Here is a 24,123-nt window from a genome sequence, read left to right on the forward strand (position 1 = left end):
AGTGTGGGCGTCTACTCCCACACACACTCCCTGCCTCTCCCTGCATGATGACTCGTTTCCAGAAAAAGACCACTGACAGATTGCCTATACGTTGAATAGAGAGAGCGAGAGAGAGGCAGTATGGGGAAGAAAAGAGACAAGGACAAGATACCTCCTGCCCAGGATCTAATCTTCAATATCCTGGATCACTGATATCTGATAAGAACAGTGTAAATCAGGAAGCTAAAGAAATCTCGGCCTGAGCTTTGTGTCTATACAAGACAGACAGGGCATCTATGTCCATCTCTCACTTTGTGGGGATTTACAGTAGCTGGAGAAAATACACGTCTGATAATAACAGAGAGCTGAAAAAAAAATTTCAATCCAAATGAAGACTTCTCTGTTAAAGCTTTGTTCCTGTGTGTGGCTCACGGTTTGTAAGCTCTGGATGTTTTATTTCAGTGTTTATTTCACCTTTACTCATCCAATGGAGACTGACTTCACATGCATGTTCTTGTTCCTGCTATTTCATACCTCCCAGCAGCCACATGGCTGATAAAGTAGAGGCACATATTTGCATCTTGGAGCTGCAGAACGCTGCCAAACTCCCCCACTATTTTCTACCAGTTTCATTAACTTATTCTTGGGCAAGGCACTTTGCCATAACCCCTCCATCCACCTTCCAGTCTCTGTAATGGAGCACTGCCGCTGAAATGCCAGCGATGTAAGGCACGTAGTGTAACAGAAAGGCTCACAGCAGTGTTGCAGCCTTTGAATGTGAAGCATACGGACTGTCTGAATATTGCAGCACGGCTCCATTTATATTCCCTGGATATGTAAAGCAGCCAAAATATACATTCATTAATTTTATGTCGGGCTCCAGGACAAGCTGAGAGTCATATTTGAACAGGAGTGTTGCTACAGCACGGTTTTCTTTGCTTGGCTAAGAATTGAAATATTGACAGTGTTTAATAGAGTAAATTTAATGATTATTTGAACATGATGTTCCTCAGTGCTGCTTTAATCAAGAAATTCTGCAAATGTGCATCTGGCTGTAGGTTCATAAGGTGGTATACGGTGTTTAAAAGCCAATTAAGTTGGATATACACCTGGCTGCTTAAATGCATTTAGGAATACTTTCTTTGGGAAGGAGGGAGTCTGCAAGTGTGCATGAATTAGTTGTGTGTGTGTGAGTCACTGTGTTGCTGTGATCACTGTGACGAAGCATGGTGACAGAGCTCCGGCCATCTGGAGACAGATGACGGTATGAATCACCAGAGAGGAGGATGAAGGGAGAAAAGGGGGGAGGTGGAGGGAGGATGGAAGGAGAAGGTAGAAGAGGGAAGACAGACAGCGAGGGCAGGGTGACATATCGCCAGGTGGGTGAGGAAATAATGGCGGTCACGAGGACGAGGGCATTTGCATCATCCGAAAATCTGTAGACGTGCTCGTCTGCACGCACAGAAGCACATTGTTCCTAAGAGGCCCGTTTTGAGGGAGCTAATGACCTGCTTGTCAACACTTTGGTCTAATCATCCTGGAGTGAACGGGGGTGGCAACTCACAAACTCGTCCAACCACACACATACACGTGGCCATGAGCTCGCTTACAAGCTGTTAGCTGTTGAAGTAGGAGTCTGCTTGATGCCTGATAAGAAAATGAGCCCTCCAAATAGATCATTTACTAAAGAAAGCACTGAAACGGCACTGAAACACAGGGCCCAGATTATCTCTCAGCTGGCGTAAGCTGATCACCAATCTACTGCAGCAGTCGTCTCCTCTGTCTGCCTCTCAGCTCCCTTCACAGCCGGCTCTTTCCTGCTGTTTTTGCTGTTATTCCCCCTCTATGCCACTTCTTTAAGATCTCCATCTTCATCTTGACCACCACTCCGCAGCTCTCGCTCACTTTCCTTTGCAAAGGTAGGGGAAGCAGCAACACGCCGTCTGCTTTGCATTCCGCACATGTTTCAGTTTTGAGTAAATAGATCATGTCATCTGTTTCTCAGCTCCCATCCCCTCCTTTATTGCTCAACTGTGAATGTAGAGAGCAGATGGGAAATAGGAAGCAACAGAGCGTGCAGGTAGAGGAGGATTTGAGATTGAGAGTTGCAAGCAGACAGGTGAGAGGGAGGTGAGAAGCTGAAAGGATGCCCATACATTCATCATGAAGAAACACAGGACACATGGGAATCTGGGTTTGCCAAGCTCAAGTGATTCCATGAGACCACCAAGCGCCAACTCTTGTTAAACCTCCACATATTTTCGCCAGCATTTAGCAAATAGGCAACGCTCCTAGGCACTTTCATACTGGTGTTTTACTACATGGAGTTGAAAGAGGATTATTATTTTAACATTTGGCCAATGGAATGTCAGAAACTGGGATAAAATGCCTGTTATAATTTCCTAAATTAGCTGCTGGCATCTTCAAATCACTGATTTTGTCTGAACAAAAAGCAAAATATCCAAATCTATTCATTTTATTATGACATTGGACAAAAAAGCTATTTCAAATTTTCAAAGCTTGGTTATAAGGTCATGTGTGGCATTTTTGCTTGAAACTGCTTGAAATTTTAATGAAAATCTCAGCTGCTACTCATTCAAATTTGAGATACTGAGTATATTTTATGACTGCTTTTTGTACAGAAATCACTTTCAGTGCCTCTAAAATGAAGAATTTCAATGACATTTAGTTGAAGGCCAATGGCTTTATGATGTGATCTTGTCAAATGGGGTTCCGAATCTGTCATGTGTGTCTAACTAAGGGTTCAAAACCATGAAAACATTAGAGAAATTCCATCTTGTAGGGTTTTGCTAACCCTCCAGTGTTGCTGGTGCTGCTGGCTGCAGAGCTGTCCGTGGTTCTGAAGAGGCTTCAGCTGCTCCTGTCGCTGTATGAGGTGCTGAAACTGTCTCCTTGCATTGAGCTTTGGAGGTGGTTCAATAGAGGCAAATTAAATAACTCTATTTTATTTGGATAACTTTAAAACGATCCTCTTTTCAACAAAATACATTAAGCAGTCTGTTCCAATCAGTACATTTCACCAGGGTCCCTCATTCTATTAGGTAGAACATGGCCATTAGATTATCCATTACTCAGTCAACAGCAGGGTATTCAAACAGTTTCAACAGTGCCAGTTTCAAATCTGCAGCCTTCTTGTGATGGGTCTTTGGGAATGTCCTTAAAATGAAAAACTGGAGTTGGAGTTTGTCATCTTTATGATTTATGGAACTTGAAAAAATGACTTTACATCAAGGTTTTTCTTACTACTTCTTGGCCTGGAACGCGGGTACATTTACTCCTTAACCCTGAGACTTATGCACACACACACGCTCACACACACAGACACACACCAGCCCTGTCCCTTTCTTCAAGAGCCTCATGACTGTGCGAATACAAGCAAATGTCATAAAGCCAAAAAGATAAAAAGGAGAGGGGGCAGTGAGCCCTCCAGTCCTCATAACATTACTGCAAGTTGCATCATGAGGGAGAGGCACAACGCGGCGCTTCGTAAAAAAGGAGAGAAGGGGAGGACGACGAAGCGTGATCTTGCGTGTAAATGGACATGCTGAGCGACTGTCTCATGCGCCGCTGACGACTGATCTGTAACACCGGTGGAGTTTGGAGAGCCGAAACAAGGCGCCGGATAGGCAGGACACGTCACCCCCAATCTGCCTCTCCTCCTCATCATCATCATCTCTTCTCTTCCTCTCTCCGGCCTCTTTGTGCAATCTCTCCCTCCCCTGTAAATGAATGGAGGCTGATTACCGCTTATTGAGCGGCGGGTCCACTGGGACAGCTGGTTTTGATCCCGCGGAGAGACGAAACGCTGCTCTCCTCAATGCGTTATTGTCGGAAACCTTTCACGGGTCCCTATCTTTGTCTGAACTGGCCCTTTGGGAGGGATGTTAAGATTACACGAGAGGCTTGGAATTGTTTAAAAGAAGGCCGATTGACAAATGAACACCATGGAACACAGCCTACATCCTGCAAATGTGTGCGTAAAACCGTACATGTACGAGCCACTGTGTCTGGCATGTGTTGCTTTGGCCTGATGCGTGGATACAGAAATGCCACGGATCCCAGGTCTCCTCTCCCCTCTCCGTTCCGCCTCTCAGCATAGTGTGAGGCTCTGGTGCCGCTCAATGGGAGGATGGGGCAACTGCTGGTGGCTGCAGCAGCACCGAGGGGACGCGCCAAGACCACCTGAACGCCGGCGTGTTGATATTCGAACGTATTTACTGGCACCGTTTAAAATAAATGTTGTTACATGGGCACAGGAAGGTTTAGATGAATAGCCCAGTCCTCCCCGCTCTTCGGAAATATGTGCAATAAGTTAGAGTCGTTTTTATCGGCTCCAAAAGTAGAGTCAAACGGCAAGAGAGTGGGCAATAAAGAGCTCCCCGGGTGCAAATAAAACAAGCAGTATTCTCCGAATATAGCCGCAATGAGATTTACCTCACAGGAAAGTCAAAGGAGATTTGTCAGTATCATTATGGGACTGAGCTGAGTGTGTGATAAACCCCCCATTTGGGTGGCTGATGACACAAGTTGGATGAAAAGTGGGTGATAGAGTGGGAGTTATTCTGTGGAGGGCTGACGTTTTTTTTTTTCCTGCGAGAGCTTCAAACACTCCTACACTTTTGGTTGGTGACGCCGGAAAAAAAAAAACAAACGGTGCCCATTTCCCCACTCACTCGTGGATTATGAGCTGTCCAAGCAAAAGGTATGAGTGGGCGAACACAGAGCCATGACTCACTGTCAAATTCATATTGTGGCCGTGGCAGTATTCTTGGCTTTGGCTAAAAATAGTGCCCATTCTGTGGTGCGGAGCCAAGACAGTGATAAAACGGCTGGCTTTCTTTGCCAAAGGACCTGCTCGGGATGGCAAAAAAAAAAAAAAAAAAAAAAGAAAGAAAAAAAATCATTGCGGCTCTTCTCCGAATAAAACAAGCCTGAGCTCTAAATAACGCCACAAGCTAACGGGAATCCACGACTATGGGAAGAAAGAGCGAGAAAAAAAAGAACGAATCCGTGACTGAGTCTCACCTTTCAGGAACACATTAAGGCTGCGAGGACGTCAAAGTAAATTAATAGTAATGATAATCTGTTGAATGCCCAGCTCCGGTTGCACGATTTCCATTTGCAATTAATCATGTGCAGAAAACCCAGACTCAGTTAATTAGGCCTTACCCCCCGAAAAACACACACACACACACACACACACACACACACACACACACACAAATACACATGCACGCACGCTCACGAATCACACACACACTCAGACAGAGAAAAAGAGGAAAAGGGGGGAGAAAGTACATATAATTCTGTTTATGGATGCTTCATTGGTAACTTAGGAGTGTTTGGTGATGTGAGGAGGAGAAACAAAGAAGGAACAGTCCGACAGAAGAACATGCCTTACACACACACACACACACACACACACACAAACACAACCTTTTGGACTCTGAACAGCATAATAATCAGCCCCCTGCTTCACAAACTCAACGGATTTCCTCATGCGAGCAGCAGCAGCAGCTCTCTACCTGACTGAGAACCCCTCTTATGAGAACCACACATCCACACAAACATCCAGCTTTTTGAATGCAGCTCCTGCTCCCTCTCCCAAAAAAAAAAAAAAAAACAACAAAACACCCAGCACAGTCCTTTATCGAAGCGCATCAACAGAGTCAAGGAGAGACACGAGCTCAGTTGCGATTCCTGAGGCTCCTGCTGCCACCAGAATAGCCGCCCAGCCAGCCACCTATTAATAACTTTGAGTGGAAACACAGCGACACATCGCAGCAAGGTAGGATCTCAAATGCGCCTTTAGGATGAGTGCGTGTTGCTGATTTGCATTCAGTCAGGAATCGGAGGAGGGTGGGCGATGGAGTGTGTGTATGTGTTGAGCGGGTGGTGGTGGTGGCGGTAAGCCTTGCTGCATTTTGCATGTCTTCAGCTGTAAAAGATGGGGACTTACCCTTTACTGAGGCGGCCAGCAGCCCCATGTATAAGAGCAGCACCCGGCTCCAATGGTGCGCCTGCACTCCCGCCTTCATTAGAGCAAAAATCCGTATTCCGTCCCCCTTTCTGCATGCGCATTCCGGTCTCCTCAAAAGTCCCGTTGCTCCGTCCCGATTTGAAGCGGCGGTCATGGCAGGGCTGTTTCTCTGGTCTGGCAGGCGCGATGAGTTCTCAGATGGTCAGAAAAGGGAGATTCACTCGGTGTCGGCGCTGAGAAAAATCCCAATGCATGGAGGAGGCTCGGATCTCGCAGCTGGACTGAACCATGTCATGCGGGGACCGAGGGGTTCAGAGTCTCTGTCTGAGAAGATAGATTTCACACCTAAAAGGAGAGAAGAAGAAGAAGAGGAGAAGAAGAAGGCGAACCGCGGGTGAGACGTGATCCAAGTGGTCAACGATCTACCCCACACGAGTGAAAAATCCCTCGTCGGCTCCACATGTGTAGCTGATATTACCAGACACACGGCAATGCAAAAAAAAAAAAACACACAGAGATTCCTCCTTCAGTTTCTCCCGCAGCACTTATTTGTCCTTCGGTCTAATTTACCTCCAGTTAATAACAGCATTTGTGATAATCCACGTCTTTAACTCATTAGACCGAGATTCAAACGGGGAATGGCGAACGATGGAGAGCCAAATCCGGATCCAAGACAGGGGGAAAAAATCGCCTCGTTGGAGAAGTTGTCCAACAAGGTTGGAGTGTAGTCAGTGATGTTATTGTAGAGAGAGAAATATGCGGTATGTATTCCCAGAATCAGCAGCTCTTGGCCACAGCGTCGTCTCGGGTCTGCGCGACGCCAAGATTCAGACTGCAGACCTGCTCCTTCTCTGCGCGTCTCTCTCTCTCTCTCTCTTTCCCTCCCTCCCTCCCTCTCTCTCTCACTCACCCACCTCTCTCTCTCACACTCTCACATCCTCTCCAGTCATATCATATGCCCACATTTTCAAAAAGCATGTTGGGAAATATCAGTTCACAGTGTCCAAAATAAACTCATCAGGTGCTCGTGTGCGTAAAAAGGTCAGAAACGGTTTTTGTGATTGAAATCTTAACCGGTGACCAATCAATATTGACTACTATGTCAATAATAATAATAATAATAATGATAATAGGCATGAACTCCACCTTGTTCCAATTTGTTACAGTGAGATTTAGGGACGCACAACGAGGCCATCGTCTCCACCCATTAAGACCAATCACGGGATTGCCCAGCAGTTTAACATAGCTGTCCACTTCCTGCTCACTAAACGTGAAATTGATGCTTAACAGGCTGGAACCCTGGCCAGTAAATTTGAATGTCATTTCCACTTTTGCATATGACCGATATAATTAGTTTTCCGCAATGCGCCGCGCGTGGAAACAGTTGGGATAATGAAATGCGCGTCGGCCTTCGACCCCGCGTATATGATGGAGGTCATAAATAGTATTCACGCAACATTAAATTATACTTTCCCAACACTGGATTGCTCACCCGCCCTCCTCGGGTTGTTCTGGGGCACTGTTCTGAATCAGTTTTTTTTTTTGGAGGGAAATGGATCCAACTGAGGTTCTGCAGCCTCGTTTGTGACACAGATTTACACGTGTGTCTCAGAGAAAAGCTAAATAAGGTTGTGTGTGCGAACTGCCTGTTGTGGAGGTCTACATAAGGATAAAGAAATTATCTACTGTTAAATCAGAACGAGTTGCTTCATGGAACAGGGCCTGTCCAACTTTTTCTGTCAGCTGACATGAGCAAACAGCACCAGGGACTACCTGGAGAGACAAAATCGGACTTACGATGTTTGAAATGGCTTATTCACCGTTGAATCATCATTCTGGAATTGCAACTGGTTGCCATGACAACCTGCCAAGATCATACCAGTTATCTTTTCAAAAAAAGTGGTTCAAAACAAGGAATTGGACGCTGTTACAAGACAGATAAGTCTATGCGGGTGAACAACAGAGAAAATAAAATGATGCCACCAGAAGACACCTGGATGCGGCTAACTCCAAAAGAGTTCGTCGGTGCTTTTGCGCCTTTTCCTCGCTCCACTTGGATTCATCCAAACGCGCCGACAGACAGCTTTGACCGCGTCTGCAAAGTGATCTGGAGCAGAGCAAAGTGGTCCCCGGAGGAGCCCGATGGAGGTGAAAGTTCAGGGCAGAGGTCAGCGGATAAAGACGGCATCCGTTCAGGCAGAGAGCCGAGTCGTCGGTAAGACCAAACATACAACACCAACTACTGCACCACCATGTAGAAGCTGACGTTAGTCTATGAAAGTAACTTCATTTTAGACTCGCCGTACACTGTAAAAAATAAACTGTAAAAAAAGAACGATAAAAAAACAGTAAAATAAGGGAAAACAGTCATCATATAAAAAATACAGCGATTTTGCATAACTAAAGTACAAGTTCTATTATAAACTTTACAATTGATAGTGTGTAATGTTTTAAATGAAGGATATTTGTGTAAAAACAAACAAATTAAGATAGATAGATAGATAGATAGATAGATAGATAGATAGATAGATAGATAGATAGATAGATAGATAGATAGATAGATAGATAGATAGATAGACAGATAGATAGAACACAATAAATAAGAAAACAGTGAAAATCTGACAGCAAGGGGGCCAGAAAAAATAATTAAAAAACAATATAATACTGTTGCACTCAAATATTGTAAAAACACTGAAAATAAACACCAAATATCTGCAAAATAATGACACCATAATCATAGTAAAATAATGCATTACTATTTATTAAAATACAGACTTTTTGATGTAGATGTTATTTACAGTTTTAGCCTGTCAGTATGTGAATTTTTTTATGTGTGACTTCAGTAGTTATTTATATTTAACTTGTTACTCCGCCAAGGAATGCGGCGGAGTTATGTGATGATCAGCGTACGTTTGTCTGTTTATCTGTGCACAAAATTACTCAAAAACGGAATCATGGATTTGGATGAAATTTTCAGGGAACTTTAGAAATGACACAAGGACCACCTGATTAGATTTTGGCAGTGATGCAGCTTATAATCTGGATCCACGGATTTGTTAAAGATTTCTGTGTCATTGCAAGATAGTGGCACACTGTAACTATGACAACAAGTGAACACTACGTCAGCTGCCTGCTGAGGGTTGATTCAGTGACTCGAAAGCAATTTTAATATTCATTACAAGTATTTGTGTAAAGCAGAGAGGCCTATGGGAAAAAAGAATGCATTAATAGATTACTGGATTAATAGGAGTTCAACCCATTTCTAACCCGGGTTTTAACATTGCACTTGGAGATCAGCTGCGGTCACAGACTCACAGTATAATGTTAATGTAGAGCATCTGCTCAGCAGCCCCCCTGAGCTTCCGTGACGTCTCCGTTATCATAAGCGTCCCAGGTCTCACCGGACCGTCTGTTCTGCATCGCGGCTCGACTGTCGACAGGCTGGTGACTAAAGAGTAGCCTCATTAAAAAGTCATGGTTTGAAGCGGGTGCCACTACACAATCAAAATGCTGCCAGGGGCCCAGACGTTGTTTCTTTTCCAAGCACAATGTTGGGTTCAACTAAAAATCCAGCAATGGAATTATGGAAATTCATGCAGTATACTGTATCAACTGGCTGACCTATGGGGTCAACCAGCTTGATAATACTCAGGATCAAACATAATGTTCATTTTAGAAAGAGGTGTATTATCGCATCTTGAAATATTATGTAAATGTGCAGAAAAATCTGGCAGTAACTCCAATTAAACCCGTTTCAAGTCCTTAAAAAAAACCAAAAAACATTTGAGTACTCTGGGGACGTGAAATTATGTGGCACCACTATCAGACTTTCCACTCTCCTTAAGAAAAAAATGTTGCATACAAGACTACATGAGCAAGTTAACCTTGAAGTAGCAGCAGTTATGGTGTGATAGCCTGTTACGTACACAAGATGTGTTAACCCCACCACACTCCCACACACGTCTGCACTTCTCTTCCTGTCCAGGGCTAAGGAGCAGCAGAAAGAGACAGATGATTTGAGTGTGAGCACGCCATATGAGGAGGACAAGAAGCAATACCACACTGACTTCATCCTTCCTTGTCCTTATCTCTCGGGCCGCAGATATCCCCATGCTGCCGAAACTGCACGGGTAGCGAGCTCTGTGATGAAAGTAGAGATGAAACTACATAAGGAAGACTCAGAGAGGGAAAGAAAGTTGGTGAGGCTAAAGCTGTTTTATATGTTGGTTTAGTCTAATGTTTTTCACAGCAAAAACATCAAAACATTATTAACTGTATTGTAGTAAATACATGCTAATTAAGTAAGTAATGCAGTATTTTCTGTATTGAATTGATATGTCATTTCAGGAGAAAGTGGGAGACAAACAAAGGAGTATGGAAGATTCTGTTGAGAAGATTTCAGTCTCTCAATCCGAACCTGAACCACAACCTCTGGTGACAGATCCTGTCTGCGATGCGCCCAGCGGCCACACCCCACACATACGAAACAAAAAACAACCTTTACCTCGCGCTAAACTACAAAGAGAAACATGTGAAAGTGAGGACGAGCAGGATACAAGAAGCAGATCAAGCAGCGAATCTAGTGATGACCAGGATGATGATGCTGTTACATTACCTGGGCTGAAAGATTGCGCCACTGATAGCAGTGACGACGACACAGGGAGTGACACAAATGAGGTGAAGGAAAACAACATCCCGCATTCGCCTGATGAATTAAGCTCTGACAGTGTGCAGGATTCCCCATCTAGCACGGAAAAAGACTGCCCTCCACTCCCTACCAGGAAAACTGGCGTTAAACTCCATCTCACACGGCCCTCAGCTTTGGGGAAGATGCGCAGCCAGTGGGAGATTCCCCTTTCATTCCACCCAAACGACATCTCCACTGCCACTTTGGCAAGTGCCGTAGTTGCCCCTGTGCAGGCTGCTGTCCAACGCAGAGGAAAAGCACCATGGGCAAACTCAAAAACCAACGGACCACTATCACCAGCAGCAGTCCCGGTGCAGCAGCCAGCTTATGACCTATTGGCTGACTTCCCTGCTCTCCAGCCCCCAGAGAAGCCTTTCGTGCTGGGTGTATTGCAGCATGGGAATCCCAAGACCAAAGCTGCAGAAGGGAAAAGAGGTCTTACTCACTCAACAAACCACTGCCAAGACAGTGGGGTTTCCCATGAGAAGAGATTGGAAAATGTGCCCCACGAGGTCCGCTCCATCTGTGCAGGAGATCAGAAATCTGCGCTGGACCTCCAAACACTTGGCTTGGTCAGCCAACGCAGCTCTCCTACCATCAGCTGTGAGGAGCTGAGGGCCAACAACCAGCCGCCTCCTAGAGGTAATAAATCTGCCATGTGTCTCCGTCTAGCTGTGCTGGTTACAGTAAAAACCTCTTCTTTTATCAGTCGGTGTAAATAGTCTGGTTGTCACTGATGCAACTTTATGCCACAAATACACAAATTCACAACATCTGTGTCCGAGAATGTCTCATTGATATTAATGATGCTGTCATACTGTGCTAATTAAAGCTGGGAGGGAAGCGGCAGCACCGGTCCCACGCTTTTAGAAGATGCTGAGTTCCAATTTTGCAACGATCTAGCTCGCAAAGTTTTTGAATCTCATTTAATGAGGCTCTTTTGTTTCTGCCACACACAAAGCAGGTGGCTCCACTAGTTCATTTACTGAACCTAAAACCTACTTTTTGATCCCAAGTTGTCTCGAGAGCAAAAGAGCCAAATTGCACCAACCTTGCCAAATAGGGGGCAGTGCTGTGTGCCTCTTTTAATCCCCAACCACTTCACCCAACCACCCACGAACGCAAACGCACACATACACGCAAACGTTGCATCTTGCTGTGTAGGTGCTAACACGCTATGACTGTGCATCGTTGTTGCAAAGAAATGCTTCCTTAGTTGGATGACTCAGTAGGAAAATGTTTTCATAATGAGGGGATTACTGGGCAGTGGCAAAATGAATTACACGGTGAGCCTTCCATAGTGGCTGTTGGTGCAGAACGGAACAGTGGACACAGATATGAATTAAGTCAACAACAACTCAAGTACACTGTGTTAATTCTGGTAGAGAGTCTGCCTTGTAGGTTACATGCAGGAGCTCCTACACACTTCAAATTTATCAGTATGAAATCCTGTAAGGATGACGGGTGACAAATTAAAGGAAAAAAAATGCACCTTTGTTCCCTGCAATTAAGGGATTCAGTAGTTCTCCACCACCATCATCAAAGACCAAATGAGACTATATCCTTTAAAGGAATGGGGTTGCATACCTCCAGTAGAGTTCCAGACACTTGCAGAATCAACGCAAAAGTGAATCCAAACTGTTCTGGGAGCATGTGGCAGCCCAATGCTTTTCTAAGACACTTTATGTTGGTTTATCCTTTAATTTGTCACCCATCTCTTATAACTTTGTCACATTATATTTGGTTCTGTTTGATTCCTCCTCTGCCTCCTAACAGGTGCTTGACTGCAGCTGAAGGCAGCTCTGCTCTGCTCAGTAATTGTGCATATGCAATACATACTGCTAGCACTCCTCCAGCAGTTTGCAGTCAGTGCTGATATGATAGAATATACTCTCTGATAGCATAGCCCTGTTGATTCAATAGCACTTTGCTGATCCCTCGAGGGGAGGCTGCTGAGAATTCCTTTTGCTGTGGAAAAGAACACAATTCTATTAAGCTTACCCTCTGCATCACACCTAACATGACACAGGCCAGACAAGACAGCGTGCATGCGATATAACTCGAGCAGTAATTCATGCCCCTTCTCTGTGCGTATTGCTGTTGCAGGTACAGATGGCGTGCCTGTTAATGCCAGGACCTGGGCTAGCACTGCCAAAGCAGGCATGAAGCAAGCAGCTGCCCCTCAGGAGAAAGCCAGACCTTGTACCTTTCAGCAGATAGTTACCATTAATGGAGCCAAAGGTAAGTTTATCCTTTGGCATCTATATCCAATGCGTGTGCGTGTTGGAAGATGCGTGTGGCTATTGTTTCATGATGGGCCACAAGAAGAATTCATCACGATCGTCACTAGTTGGGAACATTTATTTTGCAAAGTTAACCAAGCTAAAGACTACAACAAATCATCCTTTTTAAATACATTTATATCTCATTATGAAACAAATTGTGATATTTTGGTATATTTAGTGGATGTAAATGAGGCTGAGGTTGGGATGATTGGTGCTAAATCTCACACCAGTGCTACTGTTACTGTGACATCGATTAATCGGCGCCTTTTATCAAGTTCAACACTGAACACTGACAGATCGCTGGCACAGTTAGAGGTGGTCTGATATTGACATAAATATTAAACGGATATTTTAACAACATAAATAAGTGATCTTGCCAGTTTGAGGGCAGTCATCCCACAGCAATATATAGAAGATGTGATCCTGTGTATTATCTCATTATTTTGTCCCTCCAGTTTTCAGTCCTAAATGAGATGCTGCAAGTCCAATATAATTTTACTGTGCATCTCCCGTACTCTACTCTGCTCTTATCTGTGACTGAGAGATGTTGAAACTTTAACTTTAATAAAGCTGGTCAATCATCAAATTTGGCTGGACATTAGAGCTATTTTGAATTGGTTTAGACATGGACAGGCAGCCTGTGGAATTAAGTTTTCAAATTTCATTTGGAAATTTGAGGATGTCGTCACCTAGATTTCATGAGTCGGTCATTTGCTTCTCTGTGGAAGCTGCTTTTCTGATACTGTAATTTAAATTTAGAGCTGCACCATGCAGTCATGGCTGTTTTCTGGGTGAATGTTTAAATGTGTTGCAGGCAAAAACTGTTTGTTAAGATGTTCAGAAGCTGCAGACATGTAAATGCATTAACCTTGTGAGCTAATGCATTTAAAAAAAATAAAAACTTCACCATGCTTTAAGTAAATGCCTGTAAATTCCTGAAAGCATTTGACTGAAAATGCGGATGTCACTGACAGCACTCTTGTCTTACTCAACATAGCAGTCCCAATAATCATCAGTATAAATTGATTTTTTTCATTAAATTACGATGTATACTTCATCTGGAAAGTCACAGAGAGATTACAAGCAATTTTTCAAACTAATAACTACGATAAAAACTGTATCAAGAAAGCAGGTCCAGGATTAATGCTTCCAACATTGTTCCTCAGTCATTTGTCATTTTCTTTCTGTAATCTTTTCTCCTTTCATAGCTGGGTATTCTGCTGCTCTGAAGTTTGCCAACAAAGTGACTCCTTCACATCTGGGAGCCAATCCGATGGTGACTGCTTCTTGTCGAGGCCCTCAACCTCGCAACCTAAACCGCTTTGTCAAACCTGGTTACTCTCCTGCCCCTCAGGTGAATACAATGAAACTTAAACTGATTAACAAATATACACATGATCCTGCACTTAATCAGTAAGTGTAGTATCACCTTATCATTCTCCAGTGATACTGTTGATAAAGCCTACAACTGAATAGTTATAAGATCTTCATCAATCTGATTACCTACTTTTAATTGCTTCCTGATTATATTCATTTTAAAGAGTACTCAGTTCAGACCTTGAACCGGTATCAAGGGAGAGATTTTCTTTGAAGTGGATATCAGTTTGCAGTGACCCACAGCATCACAGCACTACTAATCTTGAATTTTTGCTTGGTTAAAGAGCATTCACAGCAGATCAGAGGCTCACATGGATATCTGTTAAACCCAGCTCTCAGTCCAACAATGTTGCTGATGCTGCAACGAACTCCTGAAACAAAGAGACACCGCAGAGGAAGAATTATCTCTCCTTTGTCATCTTAAAATATATTTAAAAACTATTGTTGCTATTCCCACTGGCACATATATTCACTAAATACATTTTAAGTCCTTCCATCTTCATTGTTTCCTTGGAAAATGTATGCTGTAGTCAGTTAATCTGTGACTGGTATACTTCAATTAATTGACATAAAATTGCGCTCATACACCCGTCAATGAATTTAACTTCCTTAAGGTCGAACCGTCTGCATGAAAACCTGTCAAAATACCATCTCTTGACCAGCTTTGTGAAATAATTTTCATATACTCGGACCAAAAAATCTGTTACATTGACAACCAGTAAGGTTGCCTTCATGCAAGCCAATAAACAATAATCCAGTGACCCACCCTAGCATTCTAAAGTATATTGTCTCGCTGTAATGAATTGTTGTCAATTCAAATAACCTTATCTTAAGCTGTCCTCCTTTACTCTGCTCCATCTGCTCCTGTTTAGTCCCTATGTGTCTGTTTCCACACAGCAGATTAGAGACAGTAGGTAAAACAGACACACAGAGACTGGAATGGAACAAACATAACAGAGCAAAGGATAAACAAAGTAGAGCAGCTAACCATCAATACAGACTTTCACACTGAGCTGAAGTTGAATGCATTACATAAATTAGGTAAATAACATACATATAATATTTTGTTATGTCCATTTTTTGTGATACTGGCTCAATGCTGAACGTCCCCTAATGCTTTACAAAGGGTGTCGGGGGGAAACTCTAGTCGGCTGTTGTCTGTAGATACACATGGGGAGGGCCAACAATTTCAAAGGGAGGGACTCACATGCACTAAAACGTGTGAGTGGCTTGAGAGGCTGCAAAACAGAACAGAGAAGCTGAGGCTACAACACACAAACAGTGAGTTAGACTTCACTCTCTACTAAGGACACCATTGCACCATTATACCTTTATTGGAGATGTCTGCTGCTATATTAATGCTTTACCCATGTTCAAAATCTCACATATTGCACCTTTAAGATGATTTGACAGTGACTAGAAACTGACACATCAGATGTCAGTCAATAAGAATAAACGCCAGTGATAAAATTCTGTTTTTCTGGGAAAATATCTTAAAAATAGCTAATTATAAACATGCAATTAGAAGAAACAAGCATACCATTGGATCCATTTGCAGTGATTAAGCCCAGCCAAGTATAGTGTGAGCAATGCAAATGTGTGATAATGTATGCCACTGCTATAACAGTTTTGCTTTTGTATAATAGCAATGCCAAGTCTCACACAGTAAAAAAAAAAAAAATAAATAAAAAATAAAAAATGGAAATAGCTTGTTCCTGCAGGGTAAAATCTGTATGTTTGCAGCATTTAAACAATTCACAACCACTTTTACCAGAATAAGGGCGCAGGTCAGTCCGCTAATAATGTCAATATTTTTTTCAGATTTAGTAGTAGGATTGCAACTGGCACTGCAGTTACTCTTGTCCTCCATCTGAAGTGTTTTTAGGTCATGTAGAAATGGGGTTCAATCAAAATTGAGCACACACTGAAATCCCACTCCTTAAAGGAAGGGTTATATTTACCTTTTGTTTTTGAGTTAAAAAAGAAACTTGTACTCTCATGTCAGTTAACCTGACTCTGTTATAATGTCATAAAACGGCTTTTTTATTAAGCAAACAAACAAAGAAGTTATGATATGTTAATTAATGAGTTTAAGAGGTGCTGGAGGGCAAAGTTTTCAGCATAGGCCATCTAGTTGGTTGCGTAGGGCGACTAGCTGAAGAGCCGTCAAAGAGGGAGAAGAGATATTTTGTAATTACTCCTGATCTGCTTTCAAAAGTTTGTCACCGACATCTAATGTGCCTCTTACATTACATTCCTCTTCGACAGCTCACATTGCACTAAACATCTGATACTGAAACTATAGACAAACTGTAGAATAACACAGTACTGGGGGTTGACACACACACGTGAGTTGATGTTTTTCGGCTAACACTGCTGTGAGTCATGTATGAGTAACCAGGTTACTTATACACCAACCAAACATTACATTATGATTCACACCTCCATAAAGCTGGATAGAGATAACTCTGTATGTGCACAGGTATGTGCTCAACTTGAGTGAAGTAGTCAGTGGGTTTAACAAAAGAAATCATGATATGAACGGTGACCTACACTCTGGAAAAGGTCAGTGATGTTATGAGACAGCAAATCCAGGCACTGATTGGTAGTCTATCAGGTATAACTCCAGATGTTTGCTCCCAGAATGACAGCTGCAACTCCAAAGTGCTCCATTAAAACACTGAAAGCTTTTGATAGTGAGTGATCGCCTTTTTAAATGTATTGTAGCACTTTGAGATTTTACATGTAAAGTGCATTACAAATTAAAGGCATTATTATTATTATTAGCCACAAAATATATATAAAACAGCCGCTAGTTTCAGCTTCAGTTATATAACAGTGGCACTGCAGTGGACACTGCAAGCAATTGTTTTGTGTCTTTTTGAGCACTTAAAGTTAAACACACATCTCAAAATCGCTGCTGTCATTTTGTCAATTTGTTAAAGACTCCCTTCAGAGAAAGTTTTTCAACTTGTTACCATGTCGATATTGTGTTTTTTATATACAAGAAGACACATCATGAGTAAAATAAGCAGCCAACATCATACCAGAGCATGCAGTGCACTAAGAACTGCCTCCCAACATTATTCTTATCAGCGCTGTCAAAATATTTTTGGCTGATTTACTCCAATATTACAACTTGTCATTTTGCAGCAGAAAATCTTTTGACAGTGATTTAGCAGAGTTGTGGGTGAGCTGGTGTGCTCGTGCTGCAGTCAGTGGGGAAAAGGGCTGCGTGTAGAGAGAGACGGGGGCTTCATTGATTAATGAATAAATCAATGAGTGGAGAGAGGCTTTAATAGCACCAAAGATGCATAACATTGACTAGCATGCATGCAACTGACAGATCATGTTGGTAGCAAGACACAGAAAAAGTTGCATAAAGTTACATTTGTAATAAAAAAATGTTCTAAAGTTATTATAGGTGTCATAAAATACAGCAATATATAGACCACTCAGGGGCACCAGTGGATATCTTGCCTAAGGCACACCTGATATCAAGAGATGGCACTGTGGTGCTGGTAGGTGGACTATTTTAACCTTTGGACAGAACTTGGCCAGTTGTTTCCCCTCTCTGTCCAGTCTAAGCTAAGCAATTGCTGGCTTCAGATTAATGCTGAGCATACAGAAAAAAAGTTTGTAATAGCATTTTGGAAGAGGGAGCTGCATATTTTGAAACTTCGTTTAACACCACTCAGCTCTGATTCTGGTGCTCCAGTGTTACATATGCATTAAATATGTACGCATATGTAGATCTGGTAGTTTAACCTGGACAAGGCTCTCATGTATTCAAACAATCAATTATTAAAGTATATTTAAAAAAAAGGTCTTTCATTGGACTTCCCTGATGTCCTTTAAGCTATTTCAATGTTGATTCAGTGGGGAGTTAGCAGTGTCAACTAAGCAGTAAATTCTTCTTCTCCATGTAAAAACATCACACTATATTTTCACATTTCCATCTCTTTTTCAATCTTTCCTCACTCTGCCCTTTCCATCTCTGACCTATTTAAATTTGGGTCGTGCTTTCTTTTACCGTGTGCGATGGTGACAGTGACAGCAAGGCTTTCTGCACTCTGAGGTTTGTCCCTTTGGCCTCAGCACTTCCAATCCAGCAGGATAATTACTGAAGCTGCAATGCACATTCCCCCTGGGTGGAAGTGGCAATATGGGGGTGTCTTGGTGTCAGCTGAGAAATGAGATGCAAGGAGGCGAGCCTGAGCGAGAGCGAGAGGGGGACACAGGGAGGGAGACAGTAAAATGCGTGACCGTGATGGAGAGAGACATTATAAAAGTTTTATTTTTGGCAGCAAAACAGCTGATGCTGAGATGCAAGTAAATGTTTATAGAGAGTGTGAAAAAGTTATGAGAACTATTTCAGACATCGGCACGTTTTTAAAGCTTTTCTCTCTGCCTCACATACCTGTTCTTATTCTGGTGCTGACCATAACCCAAATATTCTGATATTAAAGTTTCACAGGAAAGAAGGAAAGGGTAGAGTGCGGAAGAAATCAGATAGGGAGAAGCTAAAGAGCTTTTTTTTTTAATTTTTTTTATCAGGAGTGGGTGTATGGACTAGAACGCGTCGTGAATGGATGATAGTAACTACCTGGGTCTTGATGAAGGTCTCTCAGATAGAGCCAAGGTCCTCTACATATGCTTTCAATGTGGGGTGTTTTATTCTCTCAGTCTTTCAATACGCTTTGTGTAGCAGTGATTTAAACTTCTGCTGCCTCCGTAATCAAATACAACTTATTAGATATTACCTCTAAGAGGGAGCAATTAAGTGAAGCTCCTTTTATCGTGTTGGCATTTGGGTGCCACAACATCCAAACTAAAAAACACAGCAACCGATTGACAATTAAAAATGTACCACTCTTGGCAGAGGGAGAAAAAGAAGCGAGCGGCCAAATCATTCGGTTTAGCAGCCTGATCGATGGGCTGTTGAAAAAGTGGGATTGTCAGAAACGAGGCACGTTTGGAGGGACGTGAGAGGAGCAGGAAGAGGAGGATGCTTGGCGGCAATGAGGCTTGTGCATCTGAGCCTGTGTTGCCCTTCAGCCTGTGTAAGTGTGTGAGTGGCAGAGACATAGGCCAAAGTTTTCCCTCTTGCGTTCTTCTGTCTTCTTCCAGCTAATAAGGCTGTCTCGGAGCTGTTGCTAGGCTACACTGGTCTGTTGTTATTCTCTGGCAGGTGGCCTTTTCCCTCTTCAAGTCTGTGTGTTTGTGCATGAATTCGTGTGTGTATATTTGACATCAGTTTGCGACTGAGCAAGACAGAGGCAGGTAGACGGAGGCCGAACGGCAGCGCGTAAAATGAAGGACAAGGAATGCGATCAGGAGTTTGACCCTGAAGATCCGTCATTGTCTCGCTTTTCTGCATTTCAAACATCCTCGCTCCATCGATATGTTAGTTATTGGGATGCATCTGCACACACTGGAATGAATGTGATTTCAGCAGCATGTCCATTTGATCACAGACATGTAGTTTCTACTTCTGTGAACTCGGCAGAGGCAATCTTTAAAGTAAGGAGGCTGAAAACTGTTGTAACTAGGCAACGAAATAAGGTTCTATGCATCGTGATTTCTGCTCTAAAAGAAAAAAAACTTCAAAGACCCTAAAGAATATGGCATGGTTGTCCCTCTTAAGACTCATGGAGGTGGAGGAAGCCTAATCTGGAACAGATCCATAGGCTGGTTTTAGGGCATGAGAGGCACAGATGTTATAGGTCCAATCAGTGTGTTTGCTCATAATCAGGAAACCTGCTCTGTGCCTCTCTCTTTTCCAGCCCCCATGTTAACCCTTAAGTTGCTCTGAGGAGGGTCCCCAAGCCCCCTCGTAAAATATTTATGGGGGGAAATAAACTGGAAACTGGTGCAACAGTTAAGGATTCACTAAATAAGAAATGCACAAAATGACCATATAGTTGCTGAGCCTTCCTAATGACTCAGAGATGAGGTTTTTGGCTTTCAGAGCTCACTCTCCAGTCTGCACTCTCTGTTTTGGATCAACCCCTCCCCACCCACGATCTGGCATTTTCAAATGCTCAAAGATGGAGGATGGTGCTATGAGTGAGCGCCTGGCATCATAAGGCATTTTACTCTCCAGCCAAAATGCAAATGACAAAGCAGCATTATTATTATCATCATTACTGCACTGCTTTACATCATGATAAATTACCTCTTGACTACAATTGTCAGCTGGATCTCTGCTCTAATTGGCTAATTTGCTCATCTCTGCGGTGGAAAAGTGATGATTAATATGATTCAAAGCCGGGCAACATATATAATAAAGCTTGATTAACAACAATTAGTATTTAATAGGAATGATTGAACTTTGCACTTTTTTCCTCATCATTATGGTGTGTTAATACAGATGTGGAAAGATAGTTCCCATTCAATCCTGTGCTCTGCTACTTAAAGTTTAGAAAACTGCTGTCAACAGCATAAAATAGTTGTTTTTGGCAAAAACAAAGGCCAGCGCTGCATTAAGCTGTGAAAGAATCTGAAGAAAATGGTGTTTGTCCCTTTATAAAATTGAACTTTTAAGAGGACCCAGAAGCATGCTGTTAATTTTGCATTTTACTCAGAATGTGGAAACCAGGGTATTTAGATGACCCTAATGAGGATTGGGGAGGATTTTTATATACATACATATATATATATATATATATATATATATATATATATATATATATATATATATATATATATATATATATATATATATATATATATATATATATATATATATATATAAAATATATATATATATTTTATATATATATATATATATATATATATATATTATATATATATATATATATATATATATATATGTGTGTGTGTGTGTATGTATGTATGTGCAGAAATTTATTTTTAATTTTAATTTATTTATAATTTATTTATTTTTTTATTTACTTTTTATTTATTTTGAATTCAGTTCAATTTCATAGAGTTCCAGAGAGAAAATTGTACTTTTTAATCATGGCAAGAGACTCTGTTGGACAGCAAAGCGGCACCCAATTCTGTTGTGACAAGACACATTTATGGGACTTTTTAGCACCACTGGCATCTCAGTGATATTCGAGTGTAGGTGTTTTGTTACCTTGCTTCATGGAAACTTTCCAAACCATTTTGTACAAATTATTTTCCTGGAAATATTGCTGCATTTTGACCTTGGTTTCATTGTATTTATGAAATATTACAGATAGAGTTCACTGAACTCATCAGTTATTCATTCAGTTTGCCAAAGCAAAGCTGCCTAACATAGCGAAAGTGTTTATCTGCAAAGGAATCCCTTAGACCAGACCTGCTCCTCATTGACACTTTCTTGGCTTTCAACTTAGCTGAGCATTGATTTGGTCTTTCACATCCTTAGGAATAAATATTCTTTATCTGTCGTTTATTTCATCTTTCAATCACTTTTTTTTTACATTCTTCTAATCACTTGTTTAATCTACTCTTGTCATCCAGCACTTTGGCTCCCAGGCACATCGAGCCAACTGTCCTTCAGGACTTACACTGGAAAAAATGCCCCTCTCAAAACAAGAAAAAAAACCTTATTTCAAGGAACTTTTACCTTGAAATAAGTGAAAAAATCTGCCAATAGAACAAGTGAAAAATGGCTCGGTAAGATTTCTTGAAATAAGATATGATATTTAGAATCTTGAGATCTCAAAATTAACTGGGAAAACTTATTTTAAACTATATTTTACCAGGATTGTCAAGTGTAGGTGTCTTAAGATAAGTCAGATATGCTAAAAAAAAAAAATTGCAGTTTTTCACTCAAAAATAGATTTTTGCTTTCATGTAACCTCCTAGTTTGAGATGTATTAACCCTCCTGTTGTCCTCATTTACAGGCACCAAAAAATAGTGTTTCCTTGTCTGAAAAAATCCAAAAATTCAGCAAAAAAATCCCCCAAATTTCTGAAAATTTGCAAAACCTTCAGGAAGAAAATTCCAATAATTCCTTAAAAAGTTTCCCTTCAAAATTTTATTTTAAAAAAATTTCCCCAAATTTGGCACGAAAAGTCTTGTAAATATTTTCATAAAATGAGTAAAAATCAAAAAAAATCCTAAAAATATCTAAAGTGATTCCATATACATCAGTAAAACTTGTAATATTTTCTTTAAGAACATTCACATAAAAATTGTTTGTGAATGTTAAGAAACCCTAACCCTAACCCATTTCTTTTTTCCCACCAAAAAATGTACAAAGATTTCCCAAAAATGTTGAAAATGTGGACATCAGAAGTTTCACTGTGAAAATCTATATTTTTTCCCCCACATTTTCAGACTTTAAAACGGGTCAATTTTGACCCGCAGGACGACAGGAGGGTTAAACTTATTTTGAGTTTTCTTGTAAAATTCTACTCATAACAAGATCCTTACCAGATTGTTTGACTTAACAAGATAGTTAAGATGCGCTGTAAAAACAAGTCCATCTGTCTTCCTGAAATGTCACTTGTTAAGTGAATTTATCTTAAATCGAGTGGGATGAGACATTTTGACTATAAATAAGACAAACAGACTTGGCAAGATTTTGAGTTTCTGCAGTATAGATGTCCCCGTTTACCTGTCCAGCAGGTGAGGCTGCTAACAATCCCTATTTCTGCCATCCCTGAAGTTAGGAGCCAGCTCTAATCGGCATTGCTGAATTTAGATCCAACTGTAATTTTCGCTGGAGTCTGTGCATGTGCGCTGCAGCTGCGACTCGGCTCTCCACTGATTCTTATTTTATTTCATGAAACTGTCACCTTGTATTACATGTAAAAAGGCCTGCCACTGTGCAATAAATATTCCTCGATAGAGATTAACCAATCTTCTGCTAGAATGATGCAAAATATAAGTCACATTAGATTGTGACAATGTGCATGTGAGTGCATGACAGTGTGCGTTTGTGCATGAACACGTGTGGGTTTTTTCTGTATGGATTGACGTTTGTATGTGTGTGCATTTGTGGTGTAAACCTGCCTCACGCTATATAATTGAATATGGGGGAAAAGGGGTTTTATTTGTCTGGGTGTCACTCCTGATGGATGCCCCTCATAAGACAAGCACAATCAGGGATCATTCCTCATCTTTCCTCCCACTCCTCACCCTTCCTCTCCATCATATTTTATTCACTAAGCCACACTCTTACTCTTTTTTCCCCCCCTTTCTCTTTGTTGGCACTGGTGGCTGGCGGTGTCACAGTGAATTTCATGCTGCCACATGTTGTGTCTGTTCTGCCCTAATTGAGAAAGAGGCAGGATGTCTTTAATAATAAGTCCTATGACCGTCACAAGGCGATGTAAAATGGCAGAGCTGTAGAACAGAAGGCTTTTTGCTTTGCTCCAATGTCATATATACATAATTTTTCACTTTTAAGGTTATACACTCTGCATGGGGAGACTCACGGAAGCGGTCTGTTAAGGACACATTACTATTTCATCACTTTTCATTGAGCTGGTGCACATTTCCTCACCCATTTCAGTGCATGTTTTGGATGTAAGCTGTGTTTGGGTGCTACAGTGAGCTCTCTGGGTAGCAAATGCCTCAAAGCTAGCTAGAGAAGCATCGTGACTTTTTGACGTTTTCAACATTATGCCCACTTGGATGACCTCAGGTCGACGATCTCAGGCTGGAAGCATTAGATCTGCAAACCTACAAGTCAATGCCTGTTGGGGATCTATGTGAAAAAAGGGTTTATGGCCTTGTAGAGGAGTTGATATCCACAAATCACATGACATGCAGGAATACAAAGTCATGTAGTAATGCTTCTCAAACAAGCTGATTTATTAATTCAACTTTG

The 24,123-nt window shown here is 41.7% G+C and overlaps 2 protein-coding genes across 2 annotated transcripts in view; one reads left to right on the plus strand and one right to left on the minus strand.

Moving 5' to 3' along the window:
- The window catches only part of csmd2 (CUB and Sushi multiple domains 2), a 245,624-nt gene extending 238,851 nt beyond the window's left edge, over positions 1-6,773 (minus strand). The window contains exon 1 of the mRNA XM_023275803.3: positions 5,960-6,773. Coding sequence (XP_023131571.2) covers positions 5,960-6,134 — 175 coding nt within the window. The 5' untranslated portion in view covers positions 6,135-6,773. The remainder of the gene's footprint in view (positions 1-5,959) is intronic.
- Positions 6,774-6,804: 31 nt separating this feature from the next.
- Positions 6,805-24,123, plus strand: part of LOC111572226 (uncharacterized) — a 30,416-nt gene continuing 13,097 nt past the window's right edge. The window contains exons 1-5 of the mRNA XM_023275796.3: positions 6,805-8,195; positions 9,966-10,179; positions 10,328-11,309; positions 12,774-12,908; positions 14,161-14,306. Of these exons, the coding sequence (XP_023131564.2) occupies positions 7,837-8,195; positions 9,966-10,179; positions 10,328-11,309; positions 12,774-12,908; positions 14,161-14,306 (1,836 nt within the window). The 5' untranslated portion in view covers positions 6,805-7,836. The remainder of the gene's footprint in view (positions 8,196-9,965; positions 10,180-10,327; positions 11,310-12,773; positions 12,909-14,160; positions 14,307-24,123) is intronic.

Source organism: Amphiprion ocellaris, chromosome 15 (genome assembly GCF_022539595.1).
Source record: "Amphiprion ocellaris isolate individual 3 ecotype Okinawa chromosome 15, ASM2253959v1, whole genome shotgun sequence".
Lineage (NCBI taxonomy): Eukaryota > Metazoa > Chordata > Actinopteri > Pomacentridae > Amphiprion > Amphiprion ocellaris.